This window comes from Scardinius erythrophthalmus (genome assembly GCF_964197995.2).
Source record: "Scardinius erythrophthalmus genome assembly, chromosome: 25".
Lineage (NCBI taxonomy): Eukaryota > Metazoa > Chordata > Actinopteri > Cypriniformes > Leuciscidae > Scardinius > Scardinius erythrophthalmus.
This window is the reverse complement of record NC_138245.1, coordinates 16,955,371-16,980,489: the sequence shown is the minus strand read 5'-3', so window position 1 is coordinate 16,980,489 and position 25,119 is coordinate 16,955,371. Positions and strand designations below refer to the sequence as shown.

Sequence of the window (25,119 nt, the reverse complement as noted above, 5' to 3'; positions counted from 1 at the left end):
ACGCTTGGCAGAATGGAAAAACCCGATATTGGAGCGCTTTGCCCCCAAAAGCAAACCTCAGGAACTTCCTGTGACAGTCCTCGGATCTGTTTTCTCCTTGGAAGGCTTCGGGCAAGAGTGCTGCTTCGGGCGGCTCGAGAGACAACACTCTCCTTTTGCTGTTGCACTTATGAGGAGCTAGAGCTGGATGGCTGGGGCATCTCCCTGGTCTTTTAAGAGACGTAATGGCTATAAGAAAGTCATCTTACAGGTCAAAAATTTTGCCACCACTGAGTCAATGGGTTCGAAGGGTGCCAGAGATAACCCTCTCTGAACCTTGCCGAGAGCCAACACCATCCTTTTGCTGTTGCACGGAGGAGGAGCTAGAGGCTGATGACTGGGGCAGCTCCTTGGCAGCAGCCCCACGAGACCTAGAACGGCGAAGGATGAACCTCTTAAACTCTTAAACTCCGAGTTTGACTGGCACTTTGCCTCCTGAAACCTCTCGACAACTGAATTAATTGAGTTGCTGAAAAGTCCAGAAGATGAGAGCGGGGCATCAATAAGGAAAGTTCTATCCCTCTCCTTAATGCCCGAGAGGTTATACCACAAATACCTCTCCGCAGCTACCAATGCTGCCATAAATAGGCTGATGGCCTGGGCCATCTCCTTAATGGTGCGGAGAGACAGGTCTGTGGCCCGACGCAGCTCTCTAAAATTGTCGGGCCAAACCTCCTCGTCTAGGTCTCTCAGTCGTTCTGCTTGGCATGCCTACATGATGGCCATTGTGTGCAGGCACGCACCAGCCTGACCTGCCGCCACATAAGCATTGCCCACCAAATTAGATGTAGTACTACAGGGTTTGGTGGGCAGTGTCTGGTTGTTGAGGGATGACACAATGTCGGCTGAGAGATATGATGCTAGTGTCTCCTCAACCCTAGGAGACGTTCTCCTTCGAGCCCAGGTTGGAGGAATAATTATGCACCATGGGGGCCCGTTAAACATGAGGAGGACGACCTTTACCACGATCTTGAAATTTCAGAGTGGAGATCAGAAGAAAGGAATGCCCCAACCTGGAGGCTGTGCACATCTCAGCAGGAAGCACTCATCGAGTTTACTTTTCTTGTGAGCTTCCTACTTCTCTTATAGCCAATCGATATTTAATTTGGGCACCACATGAGTCACAACCTTCATATAGCAGGTCGGCTGACTCGATTTCCTTCTGATTAATTCCCGCAGCGTCACAGTGCATTTCCCTGTTTAGGCCCAGCGTCCATTGACTTCAATGGGGCTGCTTTGAACAGTTTTATTCAGTGCTTCGAAACTAGACGGTCATTGGATAAACGCTGTGATTATGTCCCGCCCACGGATGCTCAGCATCTCTGGGGGTGAATGGAGGAGTGGGCTGGCCTGGACTCCGGGCTTCTGCATGATGATTGGGGGGTCTGTTGAAAGGCTGCATCTCCTTTTGATTGACAGCGATTTCATACAATAAAAAGTCGCTGATGCTGAAGCTATTCGAGCTCAGTCCCATCGCGGATTTTGCAAGTGTGGTCGAAAGACAAACTGCTGCAACTTATTTCTTGGTATTTGCTTGTCAATATTGCTAGCCAATTTTTATAATACATTTCACACAATTATACATTTATACCTTTATTATATAATTATACTTTTTATATTATTATTAGTAATAATTAAAAAATAATTATTAAAATAATTAAAAAATATATATTATTATTATTATTATTATTAGTAGTAGTAGTATTCTTTATTATATTATTATTTATACCTTTATTATATTATTACATTTATACAATTATATTTAACTCTGCTTGCCATTGAGAGGACACTGGTCAAGTCACTGGAAAAGACGCCTAGTTGGTACGACAGGGTCACAGAGCATTTTCTTGAGAAGGAACGTAGAATTTACGTATAAATAAATGGAAAATATTTATGATGTAGGCCGAAAATGAGCTTCCCCTCTTTGAAAGACCAGCAGCCGCCACTGATATATATATATATATATATATATATATATATATATATATATATATATATATATATATATATATATATATATATATATGTATATATATATGTATATATATATATGTATATATATATATATATATATATGTATGTATATGTATATATATATATATATATGTATATATATGTATATGTATATATATATATATATATATATATATATATATATATATATATATATATATATATATAAATTTTTTTTTCAAGTATATGGGGGCCTTACAATAATAAAACTATCAGACACCAACACTTGCTCGACATATAGTTGTCAGCAGTGGACAGCTAGCAGATACTTTAACAGTAAGTTGACGGAGAGTTTCAACTAACCATTTTCAATGTATGCTGTACAATTTCAGTTCTCTCAGAAGACATTTCACTGATTCTCTGTGAAACCTGTGGAAATATTACTCTGAGCTTAATAGGTTGGAGGAAGGTTGAAATCTTGTGAAAGGCAGTGACTGCAATTTTCTGTGTGTCCCACAAGGGACAGGACTTGTCATGTATAACACAGACCCACTCAAGAAGAAAATGATGGATTTCACAGTTTGGCCTGTCTCATGCCAGTGCATTTCGACTTTATTTTGTTTTGAGGGAACGCAGGGAGGGAATAAACCGGAGAGGAAATGTATTATCATGATCATAGTCTCTGACAGTCCTGAACTTGTTAATCATTTGACATTGAAGATTTACCTCTAGGCAGATTATGACGTCACAGTTGGGAGACTTTTGAGGTTTCAGATGGATCAATGATGTGTTCTATCATTAAAACATTTACTCATCCTCATGTCGTTCCAAATATTGCATGGCTTTCTTTAAAGAATCTATTTTGAAGAATGACACTGGACCCCACCAAAAAGTATCTTCTTTTATGTTCGACAGAAAAAAGAAAAACATCCCGTTTCGGGAGTGAATAAACGATGACAGAATTTTTGGCTAACTATTGAGTTAACTCAGTTATGCTTATTCCAAATATGACTATATTCGGATTAAGGTATATAAAGATGCTGTTTACATTTACTGTACTTTCAGAGTATTGTCAGTAGCATTCATTATTGCAGTCATTGTAAACATAACCTGGGATGTCGTAATGTAAAATAACCTTTCCATTTAAATAATCATACAATGGGTGGTTATAAATAAATATGAGATTTTCCAAGAGCAGAAGCCTCTTCTAGAACTTGATTGAAGTTTCCTCAGCAAAATAACAAAGAATTGGGTGGTGGTAAATGCATTCGGTTATCTATTCAAAGGCAGTTCTTGCTCTAGAAAGAAGCAGGGCTCTCTTCACAGCAAGACACCAGCATTCTTACTCAGAAAAAAACAGATGCATGAAAGAGAATTGCGAGCTCTTCCACATCCATCCCAAAGCACCTTTTATGACCCATCCACATTAAAACCCTGAATACACAGGGAAAAAAAAATCCCTTGATTCACATTTACATACTTTATTTTTTCCACGATAATCTCACCATTCTGTCTCAGCGGCGGCATCTTTCTTGAGGAAGGTCTGCTGTTGGGGCCCTGATTCCTATAAAGCATCAAATGCACACTTGAGGCTCTGAGCTTCTCTGTATCCTTTTAGATAGAAAAACAACAACAAAATGAGGGAACGCCTCATTGAAGAAGAGAAAACACAGCTTTTTGTTTGTAATTCCCTGCTTAGCATTCTGGGAAAACTGCTGGGAGATCGATGTAGCTGTCAATCTCAGGCCCTCTGTGACTTTGCTGATAGAAAAAAATGACTAGAAAGAAAAAAAGCAGAGTTAAAAAAAAAAAAAGATTAATAATATGGTACTTGTTGAGGAGAGGAAGCAAACCTGAAGAAATATGGCAGTCAGGAAGATTTATTAATGGAGTCAGATGGGAGTGTTCTTGGCGTGGAACTGGAAATCTGTATCCTAATTGAATAAGTTAACAAAATAGGCAATGCTAATAAATGTAGACTGCCACAGGGAATTATATAAATCAAAGATCCGGTTATGTCTGTATATGAAGAGTTCAGATGCAAAAGCCTCTAAGTGCCATCTGAAATTTTCTTATAGAATGATCATTCTTATAAAGCTTGTAAATTTAAGTTGAGTAATGTCACTTAAATGACAATTAATAGGTAATTTTCATTGCCATTTAAGTGAAATTACTGAACTTAAATATACGAGCTTGATAAAAATTATCATTCAAGAAGAAAATTTCAGATGGCACTTAGAGGCTTTTGCATCTGAACTCTTCATATACAGAATGCAAGCACTGCCCTGTAGGCAAAGATGCACATGTTGCAGTGAATATGTTTTCCTGTTTAAAAGGTTTCACTATTCAAGGAATAGTTGACTACAAGAACCACAAAGTACCTCATTGTTGTCATGAGCAAACATTTTAATATTGAATGTAATCCGGATGATCTTTTTATGTATCTTTTTCTGTTCACAAAATCAAACAGAACTTCTCTGTAACGTTTCATTGTTGAAGACAGGTTCAAGTTCCCAGTCCTAATTGTAAAAATAGCGGAGACGTTGTAAGACATAATTATCAACAGTTAGTTTCGGTTCTCAAATCTAATTTCAAGCAGTCAGTCTGCTCATTAGTGGTGGATTTTTCAGTGACTCATTCTGAGAGTTACATTGTTATCCCAGTAGTTGGTGGCAAGTTACTGTCCTTAATTAAATCATTCAAGTCATTTGTTCAAAAACATAGTCATTAAAAAGTTACTGAGTGAGGCATTAAATCGTTAATTCAACCATTTCATTCAAATATCCTGATTCATTCATGAACTAATCTACGAACTTTGTTAAGAGAGAGTCATTTAATTATTCTCATTCAAAAACACTGATTCATTCAGGAGAGCCACTACTGTGTGTTCCTTGGAGATGTGCAACTGTTCAGCAAAAATAAACAAAGTAATTGGCCATACTGTCTAAAATGTAAGTTACTCAATTACTGGAGTTTAAGAATGATTTTCAAAGTGAGAAACTAAAAATGAATTGTTTACATAGCTGTCGTAGGCCAGTAAGAGCTGTGCATGTAAACCTTACTCCCCTGATCTCTAGAGGTTATCTAGAGACAAATGCTAGAGTCTGTGGTCTTTAGCCTCCTTGTCAAAGCGCCCACCTCCCATGCTGGAGACCACGGTTCGAATCCCGCTCAACAACAACAGGGTAATTAAGTAAAACATGCTAATGAGCTGAGAACAACATTACTGGTCGAGACATAAAGGTAGACACAGTGTATAGAAAACCAATTTAATATTGATTTGTTTCTGATAAGGCTGCATTTTTATCAATCAGCGCTACTGTAATTGCATGTCTATTGATGCCAGTAAAGAGAAATGAAGCCCACCTTTTCTCTGACCTTTTGCGCCTTTCAAAACAGATTACACAGAAAACTAAAACATTTTAATGCAACATTCTAAATGATAATATCCCTCATAATTCATGTGGAGGTATGACAATTGTAAATTATAAGCTGCCAAGCATTATACATATGTTTTATCTCTTGAAAACAACATCTCATCTACCCTATGACACTGACTCTACCAAACTAGGGCTTCATTTTTCTGAACTGAATTAGGTCTTTGTCCATTGACACAGATCCAGTGTTAAGTTATCATGATTATAACCTTTAACAAGCTGAATGTCTTCTATTTTGTTGTATTTATGAAACCTACACAGGCATGATGAAGCCTATCTATTCTCAGAACATCACAGAACAAACTGGATCATGGACTGAACAGAACTGAGTTAGAACTGCCAACAGGCAATTATCAATGGTAATATATGTTCCAATAGGTGACTGTGGCTTGTTTTGTAGGGCTGGTCTTCATCACACTGATATCTTTGGGAAATTCACTAAGTATGAGTTGCGTCTGCCAAAAAGGCAATTATTTGCGGTGTTTGCTCTGTTTAAGTGCCTGATTCACTAGAGAATTTTACAAGTCAGAAAACAGAACGAAAGCACCCACAAAATCTGTGTATGGCGCAATTTCCGAACTTGCTGGTTGCTTGTGTGTGCTATATTAGGTTGTGGAGGATACAGTGGACTACCATAATTCAATGTACTTTACTGTGACTGTACAGCACCACTGAAAGTGTGGTCAACTACTCTGCACAGCTGCTCTTCTGTATTATTTTATTATTTTGTATTGAAGTACTATTGCAATGATCACTAAAACATACATAAAGTCAGTTACAATCTGATTTTTGCTGGCAGTAGTAGCACAACATTAATTCCACTGGGTAAATAGAGTTTTCTGAATAATTTGCACTGAAAATGAATTACTTAAATACTTATAGCTTAAGACTATTCAAGCGCCAACAAGTGTGCAAATCGTGTGCAAAAGTGTTGCAACTGTTTAGTGAATTTTCCCTCTGTTTTTTGGAACAAATGATTATTCTAAGCAAAAAATGCAGGATGCCCATTACATGAAGAGAATATGTATTTCCACAGACAGCCTTAAATCAGGGATTAATTGTACTTGTTCAAGTAACCAAAACCATGAATACAGTTCAATTCAAACCCACTAAACAGGTTTAAGGGCATGTTAGATCTTCATATGATGTATTTTAATATGTATCTATATGTATATATACATAAATATATACAGTTACTTTCAATACAAAGCTCCCACAAAATACATTGAGCATGCCGACAAATAAAAAGATATCTGGCCCAAGTAGGTGTAGATAGTGAGGTGACCATTGACCCGGAGGAATTCCAAAACGAACAGCTTGTGGACAACAGCGGTGAGCGGTAAACTCAGAAGTGGAGGGAAATAGCAGGGCTTCACAAGCTCCCAGTCTATTACCAAAGCCAGCATGGACGGCAGAACGACAAACTGATGGAGGGATGGGAAAAAATCTCCTATTGATTTCCACCTCATTTTCACACAGCAATGCTTATCCATCACAATCCTTCATACAGTCGTTTCGCAGCTTACATCAGGATTGTCCAGTTTACCTAGGGAGGTAAAGTCTTCAAATATAATTTGAAATCCAGTAAACGGCTCCCCTAAGCTGTATGAGTTCAGAACTAGAGGAAGGTGGTCAGGAGAAACGCAGAAAATCGAAAGAATTGGACACAGCCGCTGGAGTCTGCAGCGTTGGGCTCACTGACCAAAAACACAGATTAGCCTGCTTTATTTCTTTTTTTTTCATATTCCTTGGCACCGAATGAGCAAATCTCGTCTTTATCCCCAAGAATGTCATTCTTTATTGTTCAGTCACAGGTAATCCAGCCAAACACCCCTTTGAATTGATGGTTTCGTCCATTCTGACAGAGAGAATCCACATTCACTGCTTGTGAAGGAGCTCTTTGTTAGGTTCGGGGATGAATCTGAAAACAGACAAAAAGGAAGAGAAAACACACATGCACGCTTAGAACAAAGGTGAAGAATGATTCCCAGAAGGAATTACTGACTTTTAGATTTTCAAATCAGCAAAGAAAACTCCTTTGAGCTAAAGCTATTGTCCATGTATGGATGGTTTTAATTTGTCTAAACCTTATACTGGTAATGGATACCGATTAGTACCGATTGGCACTGTGTGCATGAATGTATTTGCATTCAGTTGGTCGCCCATCTGCCATCTCACATTTCTGTATGTTCCATGTTTACGCTGCGCAGTGAAAAGAGCTCAGTAGCATTGCCAAGAGGGAAATAAGATTCTTTTCTTCCTCCCTGTTTCTCTATCCCTCTCTCTGTGACTTCAGGGACCCCTATTTAGTCTGTCTGGTAAGTGTGTCTTGCTCTCAATGCAACATTGTGCTTCACTCAGACCGTTATTAACGATCCGTCCTCTCCCTCCTCATATTGGAGGAAATGCACGATAACAGCCACAGTCACTAACGATTAGCCAACCTTATGTCAGCGCAAATCGTCTTTTGATGTGCTTCCCAGAAAGCTTGTCGCTAAACCAACATGAATACAAAAAGAATTACAAACACGCCACATATATTGTGGCACGGCACATCCATCCATCCATCCATCCATCCATCCATCCATCCATCCATCCATCCATCCATCCATCTATCTAGTTTATTAGACAATATTTCCAAAGCATCCATTCATCCATCCATCCATCTAGGGATGTCACGGTAGGCTACCAAAATTCCAGTAGTCGGTACCAATACCATTAAAATTTTACGGTTCTCGGTACCAATTTCGGTACCACAGCAAAATCTATTGGAACTATTTTTCCATTTTATTCCAACTATTTGAAAAAAATATTCAATTCAATTTAATGACTTACTGTTTATGACGGTAATCATAAGTAAATTATACATATAAGCACTGAAGGCTACATGTTGTTTAAACGTAAATAGTAGCCTACTTATAAAAAAAAATCAAGTGAAACATAAGCAACCTTCAAATGCACACATTATTATTATTATTAGTAGTATTTTTAATACATGGAGACATAGCTAAATCTACTGTACAGTAGCCTAATTATTTCTGTCAATTTCTTCAAGTTAAACCGAACTTTTATTTTGACGGGTTGCCGTGAAGACCTTTTAGTTTTTGTGTGTGTATGATATGACGATAGTTTTTCTCAAATGAAACAGTAAAATGCTCATGAAGTGACTCTCAGAGCGGCTCTGGAGATGAATTTCATCATGTCATCATATCGTGAGGCAGCAGAGACTGAAAACAGCGCGAGCGTCACTCTGTGTGTTTGTGTGTGTGTGTGTGAGGTAAATGAAACCGCGCGTCTGCGCCATTCATTCACACAGAGACAAGCAAAACATGCAGGGTTAATATTTAGTCCTTTTGCGGTTTAATATTCACAGACACTATATATTGTGGTATATATCGGCTACAGACAGTGCTCCAAGTAAAAAAGTTAGTCTGGAGCCCCGTGCTTAGATAAACACGGAGCGACTGAAAGCAGCTGCCTATTACTGGGTGCCGAATATACCCGGTACTCGGTACTACAGAAATGCTGGTATCGTCACATTTTTAAAAATTCAGTACTGACTTGGTACCGAAGTACCGGTACTTTTGACAACACTACATCCATCCATCCATCCATCCATCCATCCATCCATCAAGCAATCCATGTGACTCAGAGCTAGGTGGCGTTTTTATCAAAAAGTTGTGATGTCAGCAGTGCAATGAAGCTAATTAAATGCTCAAGCCTGTGGCTTCGCCCTCAGCACATAAAGCATATGCTGACATTTTTCCATCTTGGTGCGAAGGAAGGCAACCAGGTGTGAGCCACAGATTGAGGGAGAGACATAGACAGAGACAGAGAGAGTGACTGGGGACAGAAATTAGAAGCACCCCTTGGGGCCCCCCATAACCCAACAGACAGACAGCTATCATGCGGCAGAGTTACGCTCCACATGCTCCGATCATCCTGGGCAAGGCAAGGCAAGGCAGAGGAGGAGGAGGAGCTGTCCATCATAACAGATCCCCTCTGGAAAGGAACCAGTTCATGCCAATCAAAAGAGGTTAGCCAGCCTATGACATCACACCAATCACAGCACCCTGGCTAACATCACTTCTGTGGCATTTCACCAATACTAACATGAGACAGAAGGAAAACAGCTGCTTCTTTGACAAAGGATGCAACAATCTCTTTGTTTAAAATAATCCGATTTGCTGGACTTAACGCTTATTTTATATACACGTAAACGCTGACAGCTCTGTGCCATTTTATGCCAAGCGTTTAGTTTGTTTTAAGCCGAATATTCCTTGTCTTTCCTCTTTAAAATAAAAGCTTTTGCGTGCTGTGCAACTTCCAACCCCCACATACTATGCAGGAAACAGTAGTGACCCTGATGCAATTTGTCTTCTGCTGTCTGCTAGAATGTATGGCTCTGTCTCTCCCAATGCGGTTTGTTATAGTGGACTCTATGTAAATGCAGCCATACTTCCTTCGTTTCTGCTCAGGTGTCCTCTACTGTCTGCTACTACTTCCATTGATTGGCTGGATTCAGGGTTAAAAGCACATCCCAAATACACATTTTGCATTTTAATTCTAAAATGATATTTCAATTTAGTTGAGCATACACCATATACCAAAAATTGTAATCTGGTTTAGATTATGCAGCTGTTGAATGTGACTTTTAAATGAGGAAAGCATACAGCAAGACTCCAGACAGCATGAATGTGTTAGAATTAATTTAATGTGACATTGACAGCTGAAAGAGATACAGATACAGTCGAGGCTCTGGGTTCAACAGGACTCTTGGGACAAACTGACTTGATCATCATATGATTTAATGTTAAACCATCACTTGGCAGATTACTTTTGCTCTGAAAAACCACACAGATGGGATTCTTTGAACAGTACAGGTATCTTGTAAAAAGCCTTCTGTTAAGAACGTGTCTCAGAGACATACTTGCCGACCAAATCTGTCTCCGAGAGGAAACAGCAAGCCATTAAATTTTCTCAGAGTGTTCTGAGAAATGAACATGCTGTTTCCTTGTAAACATTTATTTGTACGTGAAGCATGCAGACTAGAGAATGCCGATAACAGAATTTATGATTGAGCACCAAAACCTAATCCTTTTTTTAAAAAAAGAGAAAATGTTTACTTATTGGTTCGATTTGAATCCTCACATAACCCCAACGTGGCCTCAATAAAGTGTGGTTCTAGGATGTACATTTTTTTGTGCACATAATGAACATAGTGACAGCATCTAAAACATATGCATTTTAAAATGGAACAACTTTAGAGACATACAAACAGTTTCTGAATCCTTTTAGCTTAATATATTGAATTCATGAAATTATTTTGATTGACTGTTGATTGATATGTTGTTGATATTGATTGTTGATTGATCATCACATTTATATAATGCATTTAGAACCTGCTGTGTGATTTTTGTTGCCACTTTTTAGATGCTGTCAATATGTTCATATTGTACACTTCAGTGTCTATTAAAAAAAATGCATTTATGGATTCCTATGAATACTAATGAAACCTTGATGCTTATGCCAAAATTGTGCGGCTTCTGATGTTTGAGACCAGCTGGTTTTAGGGGCCAGTGCTGAGGTGATTCATCCAGCCTGGAGTGAATGACTCCCAGCTGTACAGTAGCTACAGATTGAGCCCATCTCTCCTCTCAAATGAGGCAGATGAAGGTAAACAGAAACTGGGGGATAAACCTTGTCTTCTTGTTTACGTATTGATTTTGTTTGTTTATAAAGGAACTGAATGAAATAGCCATTAGGAACAGGTAGGGTGAGCGTGTCTCTCAGCCTCTCTCACTGTGTGCCTTCCTCAAAAGAGGCCTGCCTTGTCTGGAGCTACAGGCAAGGAGGGATCCCTCTCTGCAAGACATAAAGAAAAAAAGAGAAAAAATGGTGTCAGGCACACGCTCTGGCTTTTTCTTACTCACATGCCAATTTGAAAAAGGAGAGAATGGACGCCATACCAGCGTTTGTGAGTAAACAAGCTTGTGTGTGTAAGCGTGAACCGCAAAGTAAAAATTTTCAGAGCAAACCAAATACTGCAAGTGATGGTTTTAGCATTTAGCCTTGCTTTTTGTTTGCTCTGATCATGGACAAACATGGCCAGATTGCTTTAAAAAAGATCGGGAGGGAGTGTATAGGGTCGAGATGGGGGATGAAGGGTGACCGAGCCAGCAAGATGGTCAAAGGTGTTTACAGAAAGCCAGATACCAACTCTCCAGTGGGGCAGATCAGACACTCCAGGCTAGAAGGTTACACATTACTCAAATAGTCAGGAAGTGCATACACACACGCACAAACACACCCTGAACACCTCAAAGATAATGGGATAATGTCGGGAAACCCACAAACAAACATGGTAATCAAACCCTTACCATGCCCAGGAGCTTACAAAACGAGAGACAATGGAAGCAAACGACGAGGCTAAATACTGATTCCAGCATTATGCACTCATTACAGGCTACATGGTCACGCTTGAGCCCTTTTCGCTGTGTGTGTGTTTGCATGCTCATTAATTTGAGTCTGCCCCTGCATGGGTGTGGATGACTGCGTGTTTGCATGCACGCAATTATGCTGCATTAGTACAGTGGCACAGTGTGTTTTGGGGTGTGTGACTGCGCACGACAAAGAGCGTTTGCTTGTGCATCTGTTTCTTCATCGGTTTGTATTCGGTAATTACTGCACCGACTACCGCGTTCACATTTTTCATTATGTTAGTGCATGCGCGTGCTTATAAATTACGCTGACGGGAGAATAGACACTGGAGGAGGCATATATTTGTGGCTTTTTAATCATCCGCAGCATATAAATATGCTCACAAACACAAACACTGACTCAGCAATAATTATGTTTGGGAGTGTAATGATGTTGATGAGCAGTGATTAAAATGTGCAAGCCTAATCATAAGGCTCAAGATGTTGGAAAAAAAATGGAAACACCAACCTTGATGAGGAGAAGGACGCCGCTGAGCTTCTGTTGAGCCAGTTTTGGTGGCCCCCAGAGCTAAAAAGTTGAATATGGCTGGGTGTTCTGGGAAAGAAAATATGAAGGAAAAAAAGGAAGTTTAATATCAGGAGCAGTTTTTTTCCCAATCACCAGTACTCTAATTTACACCTTTCAAAAGATGGATAAATATGGTTGTTTCTTTTGATTAATTTCAATAAGAAATAAAGAAATAATTCACCTTAAAATGTCAATTCTGCTTTCATTCACTCACCTTCATGTTGTCCCAAAACCTTTTATTTTATTTTATTTTTTTACATGGAACACAAAAATACAATCTTTGAAGAATTGTTACACAAACGATTGCCATACAATGACAGTTCATAGAGATCAGGAACTGCCAAGCACCAAATAAGAACAAAAGTAGTCCAGATGATTTGTTTGCTATATTTCTGTCACAGGTCGTTGCAGGCAAACAGATGAAGATGAAGATTAACGTTCCAATACTAAGATTAATGAGAATAATGCAAATAATCAGCCAGACAGGCAGGCAGGGCAACAGACACTAAATGCAACGTTGACTGGACAAACACTGATTGAATAAGATGAACTTAAACACACATGGTGATTAACTAAAAGACAAACAGATGTGATGATAGAGTTAGTGTCCATAGTAACAGATAAGTGACAGATGAGTCCATGAAAACTAAACAAATTGAACATAACTGTGACAATTTCTATATAATAATGCATTTTTTTGTGAGGTACAGATCAAACATTTAGTCAGTTTAACTTAAAGTATTACCAAATTTCTCATACAACCCACATCCAAATTCCAGTGCTTTGGACACTGGTTCTTGTCTGTGTGGTAACCAAACGTGATGAGCTGTATTTGATTTTAAACAAAAATGGATGCAAACGGGCTAGACATGAGTTTTGGGGTTCAGTATTCAGTGAATATTGAGTTTTGAATAATCAGTAAATAATGAAGGTCTGATTATCTGTTCCTCACAAACCTATCATATAAGATTCAATGTTCTAATAAACAGAGCAATTCCAAGAGGGTCCTCACACCATCGGTGCTCGGGCCCTAAATATAGCACTTGTATCATATGGACCACAATTATAGTTGTTGTAAGGCCATTGTTGTAAGGCAAGAGCTGTATAACGAAATTATTACTTTTATAAAGCATATGGGTTCAGGACAACCAGAATGTGTACGAATGTTCATTTTTGTGTGAACTGTCCCTTTAAGTTTGACATACATAGGTGGGCACATTATTTTATTTAATCTATTTAATGATATTTTTACACTAATGATGGCTTTCTCTGGTTATTTAGGTTTGTATGCATGATCTTACCTTGGAAATCTCGAAAATCATCAGGCCACCATCGGATTCCCATAAGCAGGGCTTGGGATAGTTTTAACACGTGGAGAAGCCAAGGAGGGACCAAACCCCCTGTAGTACTATCTACTTGTGTTCACTGTCTCATAGATACGCTGTCTGTCACCTCTCTACTGAATCAGCATATGGGAATACTGATCTGCTCATAAAGTTTTAATATTGTGTCATGCATACTTCCTGTCCGAGTTACGATGTTTAGGTTATTTTTGTCTGACCTGTGTCCTAATGTCTCAAACTTGTTATTTAGTTTCTTATTTCTTAAGTTGAACTCTGCACAGCATCCTTTATAACGCTGAATTGGACTAAATGAAGAAGATGTGTCTTCTGAACACGAGCTACCGCCACATCATATCATGAAGAATAAACAGGTTAGTGAGGTCCAAAGTTAAATGTGTCCCTCGGTCTAACAAAACAATCTTTCTTGTATCTGAATCATTTAACAAGTAAAACTTCTGTTTACATAACATACAGAATATTGCACTTATATTTGATGTAACTTTTTACTTTTCTTTTTAAATTTATCAGATATATTGTATGTATGTGTGTGTGTATGAAATGATGTTCAGCATTCTCCGAGCCCTCACCCTCGTGGTCTTGATCTTGTTCCCAGAGGAACACATCCAGCCGGAGTTGTCTGGTAGTGTCTTACACTCCTCTCCTTCCAGACACGGCTCCATTTCACACCACCACTTCCCAATCACGATGGAGGCTGCAGAGACAAACAGAGAGAGAGAGAGAGAGAGAGAGAGAGAGAGAGAGAGAGAGAGAGAGAGAGAGAGAGAGAGAGAGAGAGAGAGAGAGAGAGAGAGAGAGAGAGAGAGAGAGAGAGAGAGAGAGAGAGAGAGAGAGAGAGAGAGAGAGAGAGAGAGAGAGAGAAATATGTTTCAGACATGTAGAAAAATTAAGAGCACTATCTGGTTTTATAAAATTCATCTTTAGCAATGTGACATTCTTGGCTTTTCACACTTGAAACCATTAACCAAGCTATTCTAAACATTGTAATCTTGGGTTATCTTGTCTCACACTAGCTTTTCCATCCACCCTATTTTTATGTGAATTCTGGGATATTGAATTAGAAATGGATTTTTTGATTGCAAACAGGAGATAAACATAACAAATGTTTCGGCTATTTGCCTTCATCAGTGTGTCAGTTTCACTTGTTCTCAACGACTATATAGAAAGAACGCTGCAAGTCTTCAGGTGATTGTGATCATAATTAAACAATCAAATAATTAGTCATTAGACTCCAGTCTAAGTCCATCTGAAACAGTAGATAATGATTAAAAACAGTGTTGGGAACAAGTACACATTGTCTGTAAAAAACAAACAAAAAAACAAGTTTAACATTTGAACCCACGCTTAAAGTCATATAAACAGTTCATAGACTTCAATTTAATACCATATGGGACAACAAATAAATGGGAACAATAAAACATCAAACAAGAAATGCCGTTCATAGACATTGTGCCAATATAAAAGAAACACAAGATATTTTGATACATGTAAATTGGGGAGAAACATGATATTTAAACATTTAAACCTAAAGGGGACATGGTTTGTAAATTAAACATCCAAAATGCCTCTCTCTTTTTATATTAGAACTATTGAATTAATATTGAAATATTGGATATTGAATTAGAAATACATGGGTGGAAACACCAAGAGTGCATAAATTCCCAAAATCTGCATAAAAAACCCATGTACCAAATTGAGGCAGATCTTTTCTTTTTTTTTATCTAAGAAGACATGCGCATAAACTATGATGGTAACAGATTTACACAATAACTCCCTTGATGTGCAGCAAAAACAACTCATGTGACTTTGCCTCAACAGAGGATATGATTGGATAACTGGACTAACCAGCAGAGCAATTTCATTGCACAACATCTCAAAATTGCAACCTTGGTCATTATAATGCCTGAGCCAAAGTCTGTCATCAAATTGACAGAACTGTCTCACACGATTGAGATCCCAAACGCCAGGCATCCGCCTCAAAACGCAAGATAATATGCCAGCATTTATTGTGTTTTGCCTGCATGCAGACAAATGGCATCCAATATTGCAGGAACTTCCATTTTTTATTACAGTTATTTTGCACTTATTTCACAGGAAGTGAAAATTTTTTCCCTTGAACACAAGGAATGGAAAAGGTGCTTTATTCGCAAATGCGATATACATTTTTTGTTAAATTTTAGTTAAATTCGCCGCTTTGGATGGAAACTGAGCTACTGTCCATAATTTATCATGGATTTCAAATTAAGGTTACACTTTATTTTAAGGTGACGGAGTAATATTGTACGAGTACGAGTACTGAGTAATATTAATTCACTACATGTACTTACTATAGAGTTACGGTTAGGGTTTGATTTAGGGTTAGTTACATGTAATTATGCATAATTTACTGTTATTACTATAGTAAGTATGTAATAACGTGTCACTTCGTCAACTTAAAATAAAGTGTTAGTAATCCTGGACATTCAGGTTTCAAGTTTTTACACTGTACTTTTGTAAACCCTGGGTTACCATTTTTATCTGCATATTTATGAGGTCAATAACATTGATTGAACTCGCGACAGGTACGTGCCCCGGTTTTAATTTGATATAGTCTGTGAAAATGTCACCATGTAAATCCGTTCTGCCTGTTTTGGGTTACTGTTTTGGGTTACCTGAAAGAGCACATGGACATTTCTGTGACTGAACAAAGCCCATGTTTAATAAAGCAAGAAATATTTAGTTTATAATTTGGTTGTGTGTTGCTAAACAATCTGTTTTAATATTCTAGTACACATTGCACAACTTTGGCAAGGTAATTCAATGTTAGCACTGCAAAATCAAGAGTAGAGTGTCATAATCCAGGGTTAAAAATAGCATTGGCATATGATTGGTAACCCAGGTTTAAGTGCAATGGGAAAAGCCTTGTATTTTACTTTGATATTACATTGAATTAAAAAAAGGTATTAAATGTATTATGACATACATATTTACTGGATGTCATTTGCTGAATATTTTCTCTCAGGCTAAAAGCAAAACATGAAGAAAAAAATCCCCAATTCTAATTAGCATGGGTTTTGAGTATGTATTTGTTTGTGTACGTGTCAGAGCGCATTCACTGCTACACACTACATAGGGAGGAGAAAGAAATGTAGCGACGACAGAAATGGAGGCTGCCTCGAGTCACCATGTTTTCCCTTGACGAAATAAGCTCTAAAAATGTTTAGCAGTTTCAGTCAGTGTAGCTTCTATTTCAAACCAATACACTAACATTACAGTGGGACATCATTTCAATGACTGTATTTTTAAAAAATGAAATGAAACAGTATAAAGGTAAGGAGCTTTCTTTTTTTAAAACATTCCTTTTTCTGCACTAGTCATACAAATATGTAGGTTAAAGGTTTCATTCCTCCAGACATTGACAATCTTCTAGCTGCTGGTGTACTCGTTTTAACATTTGAATTGGAAAAAATAAATATTTAAATCCATTCATATGTCAAACAGTTCGGCTTACATTGCTCACATTGTCTATTTCATTTTCACACACAAGAAGATATTTTGAAGAATGTGGTAACCAACAGTTTTTGTCACCATTTACTTCCATTGTATAAACACACTTTCATTTCATTTTTGGTTGAACTATCCCTTTAAGTCTGTCCACCAACAAACCCTCTTTCAACTGTCAACTGTTCTTGTTCTTGCTGCAGTGAAGAGGATTTTCTGAGGTAAATTGTTTGGGATTTGAAGGTTAAAAGTCCAGATTTCATTATTCTGGACACTATCTTTGCTGTCTCTCACCAAGGTTAAAAGGTAAAAATTAATCAATATAAAGTCTTAGCACAATCCTCACTCATAGCTTCAGCTAAATCCAAGCACAGGCTGACTCCTTTCTCCTCACAAACACACTCTTAGCTCACTGCTTTACATCCTTCAGATTTTAACGGCAGATTTTAAGTCTTTGTGAAATCCTCATTCTACTTTTCTCACTTCTCTGAGAAGGCCCGAAAGACACAGCTTACACTTTCGGTATAGATATGCAAGGGAGAAAGCCTGCGTTAAGTTCAAGTTCCAGTAACTGGATAAAACGTCTCAGGTTACGACTGTAACCCTAGTTCCCTGAGAAGGGAACGAGACGCTGCGTTGATGACGCTTTGGGAACGCCCCTGCGTGATTGCGTCTGAAGCACTTGTGTCAACTAGTCCAATGGCGAGAGTGAACGTCACAGGCGGGTGACGTCACGACCAGCAAAGGATAAAAGCACATCCGGTCTGACCGGCGTCAGCTTAGATTTAGCCGAAGCAAGTCGATCACAGGAATGCAGGGAGTATGGCAAAGTGACGCAGCGTCTCGTTCCCTTCTCAGGGAACTAGGGTTACAGTCGTCACCTGAGACGTTTTATCCAGTTACTGGAACTTGAACTTAACATAGGCTTTCTCCCTTGCATATCTATACCGAACTGGAACTCCCCACTATGAAATGAAAACCCATCACTTCAATACTTACAGTTTCCTCATTGAGGGAGCTCTGGAGTAAAGTATGGTCTCCACAACCTCAATTGAGAGACCAGAGTCTATGAGTTGGGAGGCCAAACCCACAGGTTCCATATCTCTGGGCTGGGGTGAAGGGTCACCCCTCCCACTTGAGACCGAAGGTAGAGCCGAGGGAGGGAGAGCCGTCCGAGGGAGAGCCGTTGAGGAGGGACACCAGGTCTGAGAACCAGTCAGATCGGCCAGTACGGCGCTACTAGGAGTAGACTTATTCTGTCCCGGCGGACCTTCTCCAGAACTCCTGAGAGCAGAGTAATCGGAGAAAAACTTACAGATGTAGCCTCGGCCATTTCTATACCACAACGTCCACCCCCAAGGGAGCTGGGTGTGCGAGGGAGAACCAAAGTGGACAGTGCGCTGTATCCTGAGACGCAAAAGATCCACTTCCACTTGGCTGAAATACCTCCCATATATATTTCACCACCTCTGGGTGAAGTTTCCATTCCCCGGGGCTCAGCCCCTGCCTCAACAGGATGTCTGCTCCTACATTCTGATGCCCCAGGACTGGTCTCAGGCTGAGCAGCTTCCCTAGGGTCCGCAAGAGAATCTGGTGCGCCAGTTTGCATGGTGGATGTGATCGCAGACCCCCTGGTTATTTATGTAAGAGACCACCGATGTGTTTGGTTTGGGAGGAAGTGTTTCAATGCATTGAAGACTGCCATCATCATGCCATGAAAGATTATGATTCCTTCAGAGACCCTAAGCTGAGCGGCCTTCCATTACCGCTCTCCAGCCAGTGATGGAAGCATCTGTTGAGAGTGCAACTCGATGGCAAAGAGCTCCTAACACTGGACTAGCTTTAACTTTTTTGTGGCTGTGAGGATAGCAGCTGCACGAGCGGGTGACAGAACGGCTCGCATCGAATTCCAAACCACACCAAGGAAAGTGGTTCTCTGTAGTGGAGAAAGCACTCTCTTGGCATTGAGTCTCAACCCCAATTTCTGCATGTGTGCGAGGACGACATCTCGATGCCGAACCACCAACTGCTCTGACTCCGCTAGAATCAGCCAGTCGTCTATGTAGTTCAAAATGCATATGCCCTGCAGCCTGAGCGGTGCCATAGCTGCATCTACGCATTTGGTGAATGTGCAGGGTGATAGAGCTAGACCGAATGGAAGCACCCGATATTGGTATTCTTCGCCCCCGAAAGAAAACCTCAGGAACTTACTGTGCTGAGGGAGGATGGAGACATGGAAGTATGCATCTTTTAGATCTATCATGACAAGCCAGTCCTCGGATCTGATTTGAGTCACTATCTGTTTGAGTGTCAGCATTTTGAACTTGAGTTACTTGACTGCACAATTCAACTGATGAAGATCTAGTATAGGACGCAACCCCCCATTCTTTTTCCGAACAATGAAGTAACGGCTGTAAAAACCTGATACTCTGTCGGGTAAATACACCTGCTCTATTGTTTCCTTCGCTAATAGAGTTTCCACTTCTTGCTCCATTACCAGAGCCTGCTCGGGATGCACTAACGTGAGCAACACCCCGTTGTAACATGTCGGATGAGAACCAAACTGGATTCTGTAGCCTTTCTCTATGATCTGCAGGACCCACTGAGATATATTTGGTAGATTCTTCCATTCTGTCAGATAGTCTACTAAGGGTACCAGCCTCTCGAGACTGGCCTCTGGTTAAATTGGAACAGCCACTTCAGTGACCTGAAGCATAATGGCAAGAAAGAACTGAACTGACTGTTTTTGAACTCCCCTCAGAGAATGGCAGTTTGACGCAGCACCGTGGTGACACTGAGCCGTGTGCTCGCTGGAGACCGCTGTGCATCAAGGCACCAAGCAGAACTGTTGGCAGAACGGCCACCTGAGGGCACCGAGGTGGGGCAGGCACCATATACTGAGGTGTACACCGCTCCACCCTGGCCGGGGCTGCCCTCAGAGGTCTGACACCAGTGCCGTCAGGACCTTTCTTTGGCCAAAGCCTTTTTCGCAGGAACAACGGTCCTTAGATCCATCTTATGCTTCAAAGGCTTTGGTTGAGAATGCCATCCCGGTCCCCAATCTTTCTGAGGGGAAGCACGGGAAACAACACTCTATCCTGTACAAGGAGTTTGTTAGTGGCTGGGGCTGCTCTGCCAAGCAGCCCCCCATTTATGCCTTACCCACCAGCACCATAGTAGTTCAAACCAGCCTAGAGGGTAATGCCAAGCCTTAAGGTGAGCCTTAAGCCGTGACAGGACTGATAGCTTGCAAGTGTCTGTTCTGTCTTTTGTCTTTATTAAAATAAATATTGAGAACTGAAAAAAAACGAGATGAAAGGGCTTAATCCGCGATCTCGAATTTTATTAGTGGAAATCGGGAAAGACTGGAAGGTCCTGAAATGGTTATAAACTCGAAAAACTCCTTGTACACAGGGGATTGAGATGGCGAATCTTCAATTTCCCTTAACTCGATGCTCAGAACATCCATCTCCTCAGAGGTGGACAGCTGCAGCACCGTAATATACCAATTTATTTCCTCAAAATTGAATGTCAAGTCAAGTCACCTTTATTTATATAGCGCTTTTTACAATACAGATTGTATCAAAGCAGCTTCAGAGTGATAACATGAAAATAATACAACAAAGTTTTCTAGAAGAAATTTGCATCATCGTCCACTTCAAGTAAGGCAGATCAATAATATTGTTGAATATTAAATGTCCCCAACTAAGCAAGCCAAAAGCCAAGGCAACAGTGGCAAGGAACCAAAACTCCATCAGGCGACAGAATGGAGAAAAAAACCTTGGGAGAACCCAGGCTCAGTCGGGGGCCAGTTCTCCTCTGGCCAACGAGCGAACAGTGTATGATTATGATCCAGGCTGCATTACAGGTCAGAAGTCAGATAGGATCAGAACATTCAGAATATTTATCCAGTTCCATCTGGTTGGAAGTCGAAGTCAAGACTGTAGCCAACTTATTTAATTACTCAAGATTAAATGCAGTAAAAGATCAACCAGACAAGTCAAAACATTCTGGATGAAAGGTTGAACGTATACATGAATCTAGCATATCATTTAATTCCTGAAAATTAAATGCAGCCAACTTATTTAATTCCTCCAAATTAAACAGTAAAATATCAACATAGTCAACATAGTCTGGATGAAAGGCTGAACTGTATTAAAATAGTTCAATAAATTCATAGCTTGCAATACAATATGTACTCATAATCTATGCATTGTCTCAGTCACTCGATTTTTATAGCAGTCTTTTTTTTTCTTTCTTCACAGATGAGGGTGGTAAGATCTTATTCCCCCGCATCGATGCTGAGGAGGTAGAGGTGTTTTATTTTCTCCTTAAAACTGCAGTGAACCAAAGGCAGTCTCAAAAACGTGATTTGAAATCGCTGGTGTTTCTGACTTCACGAACTACCTTGTAACCAATCATGAACCCCCCCCCCCCACAACCATTTGACTAATATACCACCAACTGTAGATATGAGCCTAATAGCCACCACAGATTTCCAAACCTGACTGCGTTATCTGTCCCATAATTCCTCACTCTCATGTGCGGTGCACACACTGGCCCAAGGTTGATTAAACACTAAACTCCCTCCGGTCTGAACAGGATGGAGAGTGATTATCACAGACTCTTCCTGTTCCTTTACCCGCCACTTTTCTGTACAGCTCAGTTTTACTGTACCATCTTAATCACAAAGCAATTAGCGGTCAGCAGGGGTGTATCCATGTTCTTTCAAGGTTTCAGATACATGGCAATTGTTTTGTTTTGCATTACACAGGACCATCAGTTAGTCATACACGGAAGGTATGATATATTAGTTTTGTTATCATAGTCCATCTTCAAAATACATGGAAAAACAAATGGAAACACCCACTTGAATGGTCAAACTTGATTATACTGTGAAAAATAGATCTAAAACGCAGAATGACACTCTCCACACAAAATGGTGTATGTCTTTTAAAAGCAGATATTGCACAGGTGTTTTGCCACAGGGTGCTTGTTCTCAAATGTAATGTTCCTGAGCTCGAAAAGCGAGAGAAAACCAACAAGCCACTTTTTCATTACCAGGCTGTGAAGGATTTATATTCAGACACTCTGAATGTTGAAGCCATTTGAAAATGAAAATAGTGAAGGCAAAAACCAAAAAAGAGAGAAAAAGAAATCAATTCCATGGAAGAGAGCAATGATGAAAACACTGAAGGCCAGATTAAAACTCTGGCCTAACAGGGAGTATGAAATGTGAGCCTTTTGTATTTACAACACTCAGTGTGAGCAGAATGTAGCTACATTTACATATAGGACATCATAAGTGCATGTTGTTTTGAAATGATCACATCAAAATTCAAATTATATAAATTTGATTATACAACAGTGAGGTCCTTCGGATTAGATTGGCTGAGACTCTTTCTGCAGCTTACATCGATACGTCAAGTAAATTTACAACAAAATTAATTGAATCATTCATTCAACCAATTCATTCAAAGACATTAATACAGTACATTAATGAAGGAAACAAGTAAGAGACTATGACCTACTTTGCATTCTATCCATCCTAAATAGTATTCAAGATCTTGAATACTTTGTAGATAGGATAGTATGCAAATTAAGATGCAGGGAGTGTCTTTATGAGAGAGTCATTGAATCATTAATTTATTCATCCCAAAACATGGATGTGTGACTGGGCCAGTCCCAATGCCAACGTTTGCGGTCTTGGCCATTTGAGAGCACATTTTATTAAAGTGTTGCTCATTTTATTGGTGCAGAAATGAGTATTTGTTTTTGTAAAACATTTGCAACTGAAATATATCACTTAATTAGAGGCACCACAATTAAATTGTGTCGTCTCTTACAATTTCAAGTTACTACTGAAAAAACATTTACAAAAACAAGTGCTAAGTATTAAAAATGTGTACATAAAGCTCATACATAAAAACTTGCATTTGTATAACACTATGTTGTAACTGTGTCCCATTGGATGATCAAAAGTTCTATACACATTTGCGGTCTTTAATTGAACATGGATCAAATACTGGAAATATGTCATGTACTATAAGCAGACAAGTGGTAAAGTGCAAAGACTACAAGTGTGGGTTTTGGAACAGGTCCAATGATTGAGATTTTTTTAAATATTTAAAAATAGTGAACAATATTTTTTTGCTGTTTAACCTTAAAAAGAGTTTACACAAAACTCTACTCTCAACATGACTGAACACATAGCGATTTTCTCCAAATTCTGTAATACTCCAGAAGACACTTTCTGCATTTACTGCCAGTCTTTAAATGTGTGGATACAGCAGAGTCAAAGTGAGACAAATGGTCTGATGTCTGCCGTACCAGCGTTTGACCCATCTGACAGATGGCTCTCTCTCTCTCTCTCTTTCCATCGCAAACTTGGCGAGCAGAAAAGAGCTCACTAGAGAGGACACTAGGGTCAGTGCTTTTGCTCTCAGACTTTTATCTGTCTGGATTCGGGCCAGATCCCGTTCAGGTGACCTTCTCAGCCGGGAAGCCAGGCCTTTCTCACCGGGCTTTGATCCTTATATGGTCCCCTCCGGCATCTTGCCCTCTTCTGGATCCTTCCAGCCATCACAAAGTCACAATTTCAGCAACTTTTTTTTTGCCACCGTAGCCTCAGCAGGATAGTGTTTCCTCCCAGGAGAGGGCAAGAAAAAGTGGATTATTGGAGCAGAGCAGGACCCGTGGGGCCCAGGTCGCATTTTCCTGGTCATCTGTCTTCTTAGAGTCGCTGCCATGCAGTAAGTTTAGGTAGAGACTGACTCTTTAAGATAATTTTTTCCAGTTTGTGTTGTAATGGTTTGTGGTTGCATTTTGTGAAGGTTCTTGATTATCCTAAGAGCTGTATGATTGGGAGCAGGTGTGGACCTTTTGGTGTGCTTGTAGTTCTGTGACCCCGCAGTTTGGCAGCACTGTCAGGTATCAGCCAATGCTGCTCGTCGTCTGGCATTAAATAAATCAAGCTGTCAAAAGGGTCTGTCATTAACATTACACTTTGATGTCCATCACTGATGCAGAGGTGACACTTACACACACATACACATGCTTATTCAAAAGCAAAAGTGAGAGTGAACACTTCCCAAAGTGTGGGGACAAAAAAAGTGTCCCCCCAAAAAAAGCAAAAAAAAAATGCTGGCAACTAACAGCATCTAAAAGTGTCACATTTTTCTGTAAACAATCTGTGCACATATAGATAAAAAATTGATATGACAGCTGCAGGGTCTCCTGGATGGATTCGGCAGCACACTGCGTTTTCCCAACGTCACTCAATCGATCACTTCCAGCGGAGATTAAGAGCGCTAAGCAATTACACTTTAAATTCTCATGCTTTTCTAGCAGGTGTTAATTCACAGTGCCGGGTCCGGATCGATACATCAGTGCAGATAATGGCCATCTTCCCCCTCCCCCTGCTGTCCTGCACGTTATCAAAGTGAAGAATGATCTCGCTCTTTAAATCCACTCTAGCCACTCGCTCTTACTTTACATGCACAGAGAAACTGTCTGTTAATGACCTTGTTCATTGAATAAGGCCTTTGCTGGGCTCTTGGTGTGAAAGGATCAACTGTGTTTTCTTTTTTGAGTAGGCACAGGTAACGGTTGCAATAAAGCCAGATAAGGTCAGAGGGCGAGAAGCGCAGCTCTAATGAACCTGGGGTGTAATTATCAGTAAAGATCAGGTCCCTGTCTGAGGGTCAGAGAAGGCCGACCTCAGAAGGAACGGAGCGCCGTTAGTCTCCATTAGTCAGTTTTTTACTCGGAAAAGGAAGTGTGGCTTGATTAGACATTCAAAGAGCAGCGTAAGTCATCTCAATCCCGACCCTGCCAAAGCT

At 39.8% G+C, this 25,119-nt stretch overlaps 1 protein-coding gene across 1 annotated transcript in view; it reads right to left on the bottom strand.

Moving 5' to 3' along the window:
• Window positions 1-7,229: 7,229 nt before the first annotated feature.
• Window positions 7,230-25,119, bottom strand: part of tafa1b (TAFA chemokine like family member 1b) — a 170,187-nt gene continuing 152,297 nt past the window's right edge. Inside the window, exons 4-5 of the mRNA XM_081357073.1 lie at window positions 14,368-14,492; window positions 7,230-7,350 (exon numbers count right to left, since the gene is read on the bottom strand). Of these exons, the coding sequence (XP_081213199.1) occupies window positions 7,333-7,350; window positions 14,368-14,492 (143 nt within the window). The 3' untranslated portion in view covers window positions 7,230-7,332. The remainder of the gene's footprint in view (window positions 7,351-14,367; window positions 14,493-25,119) is intronic.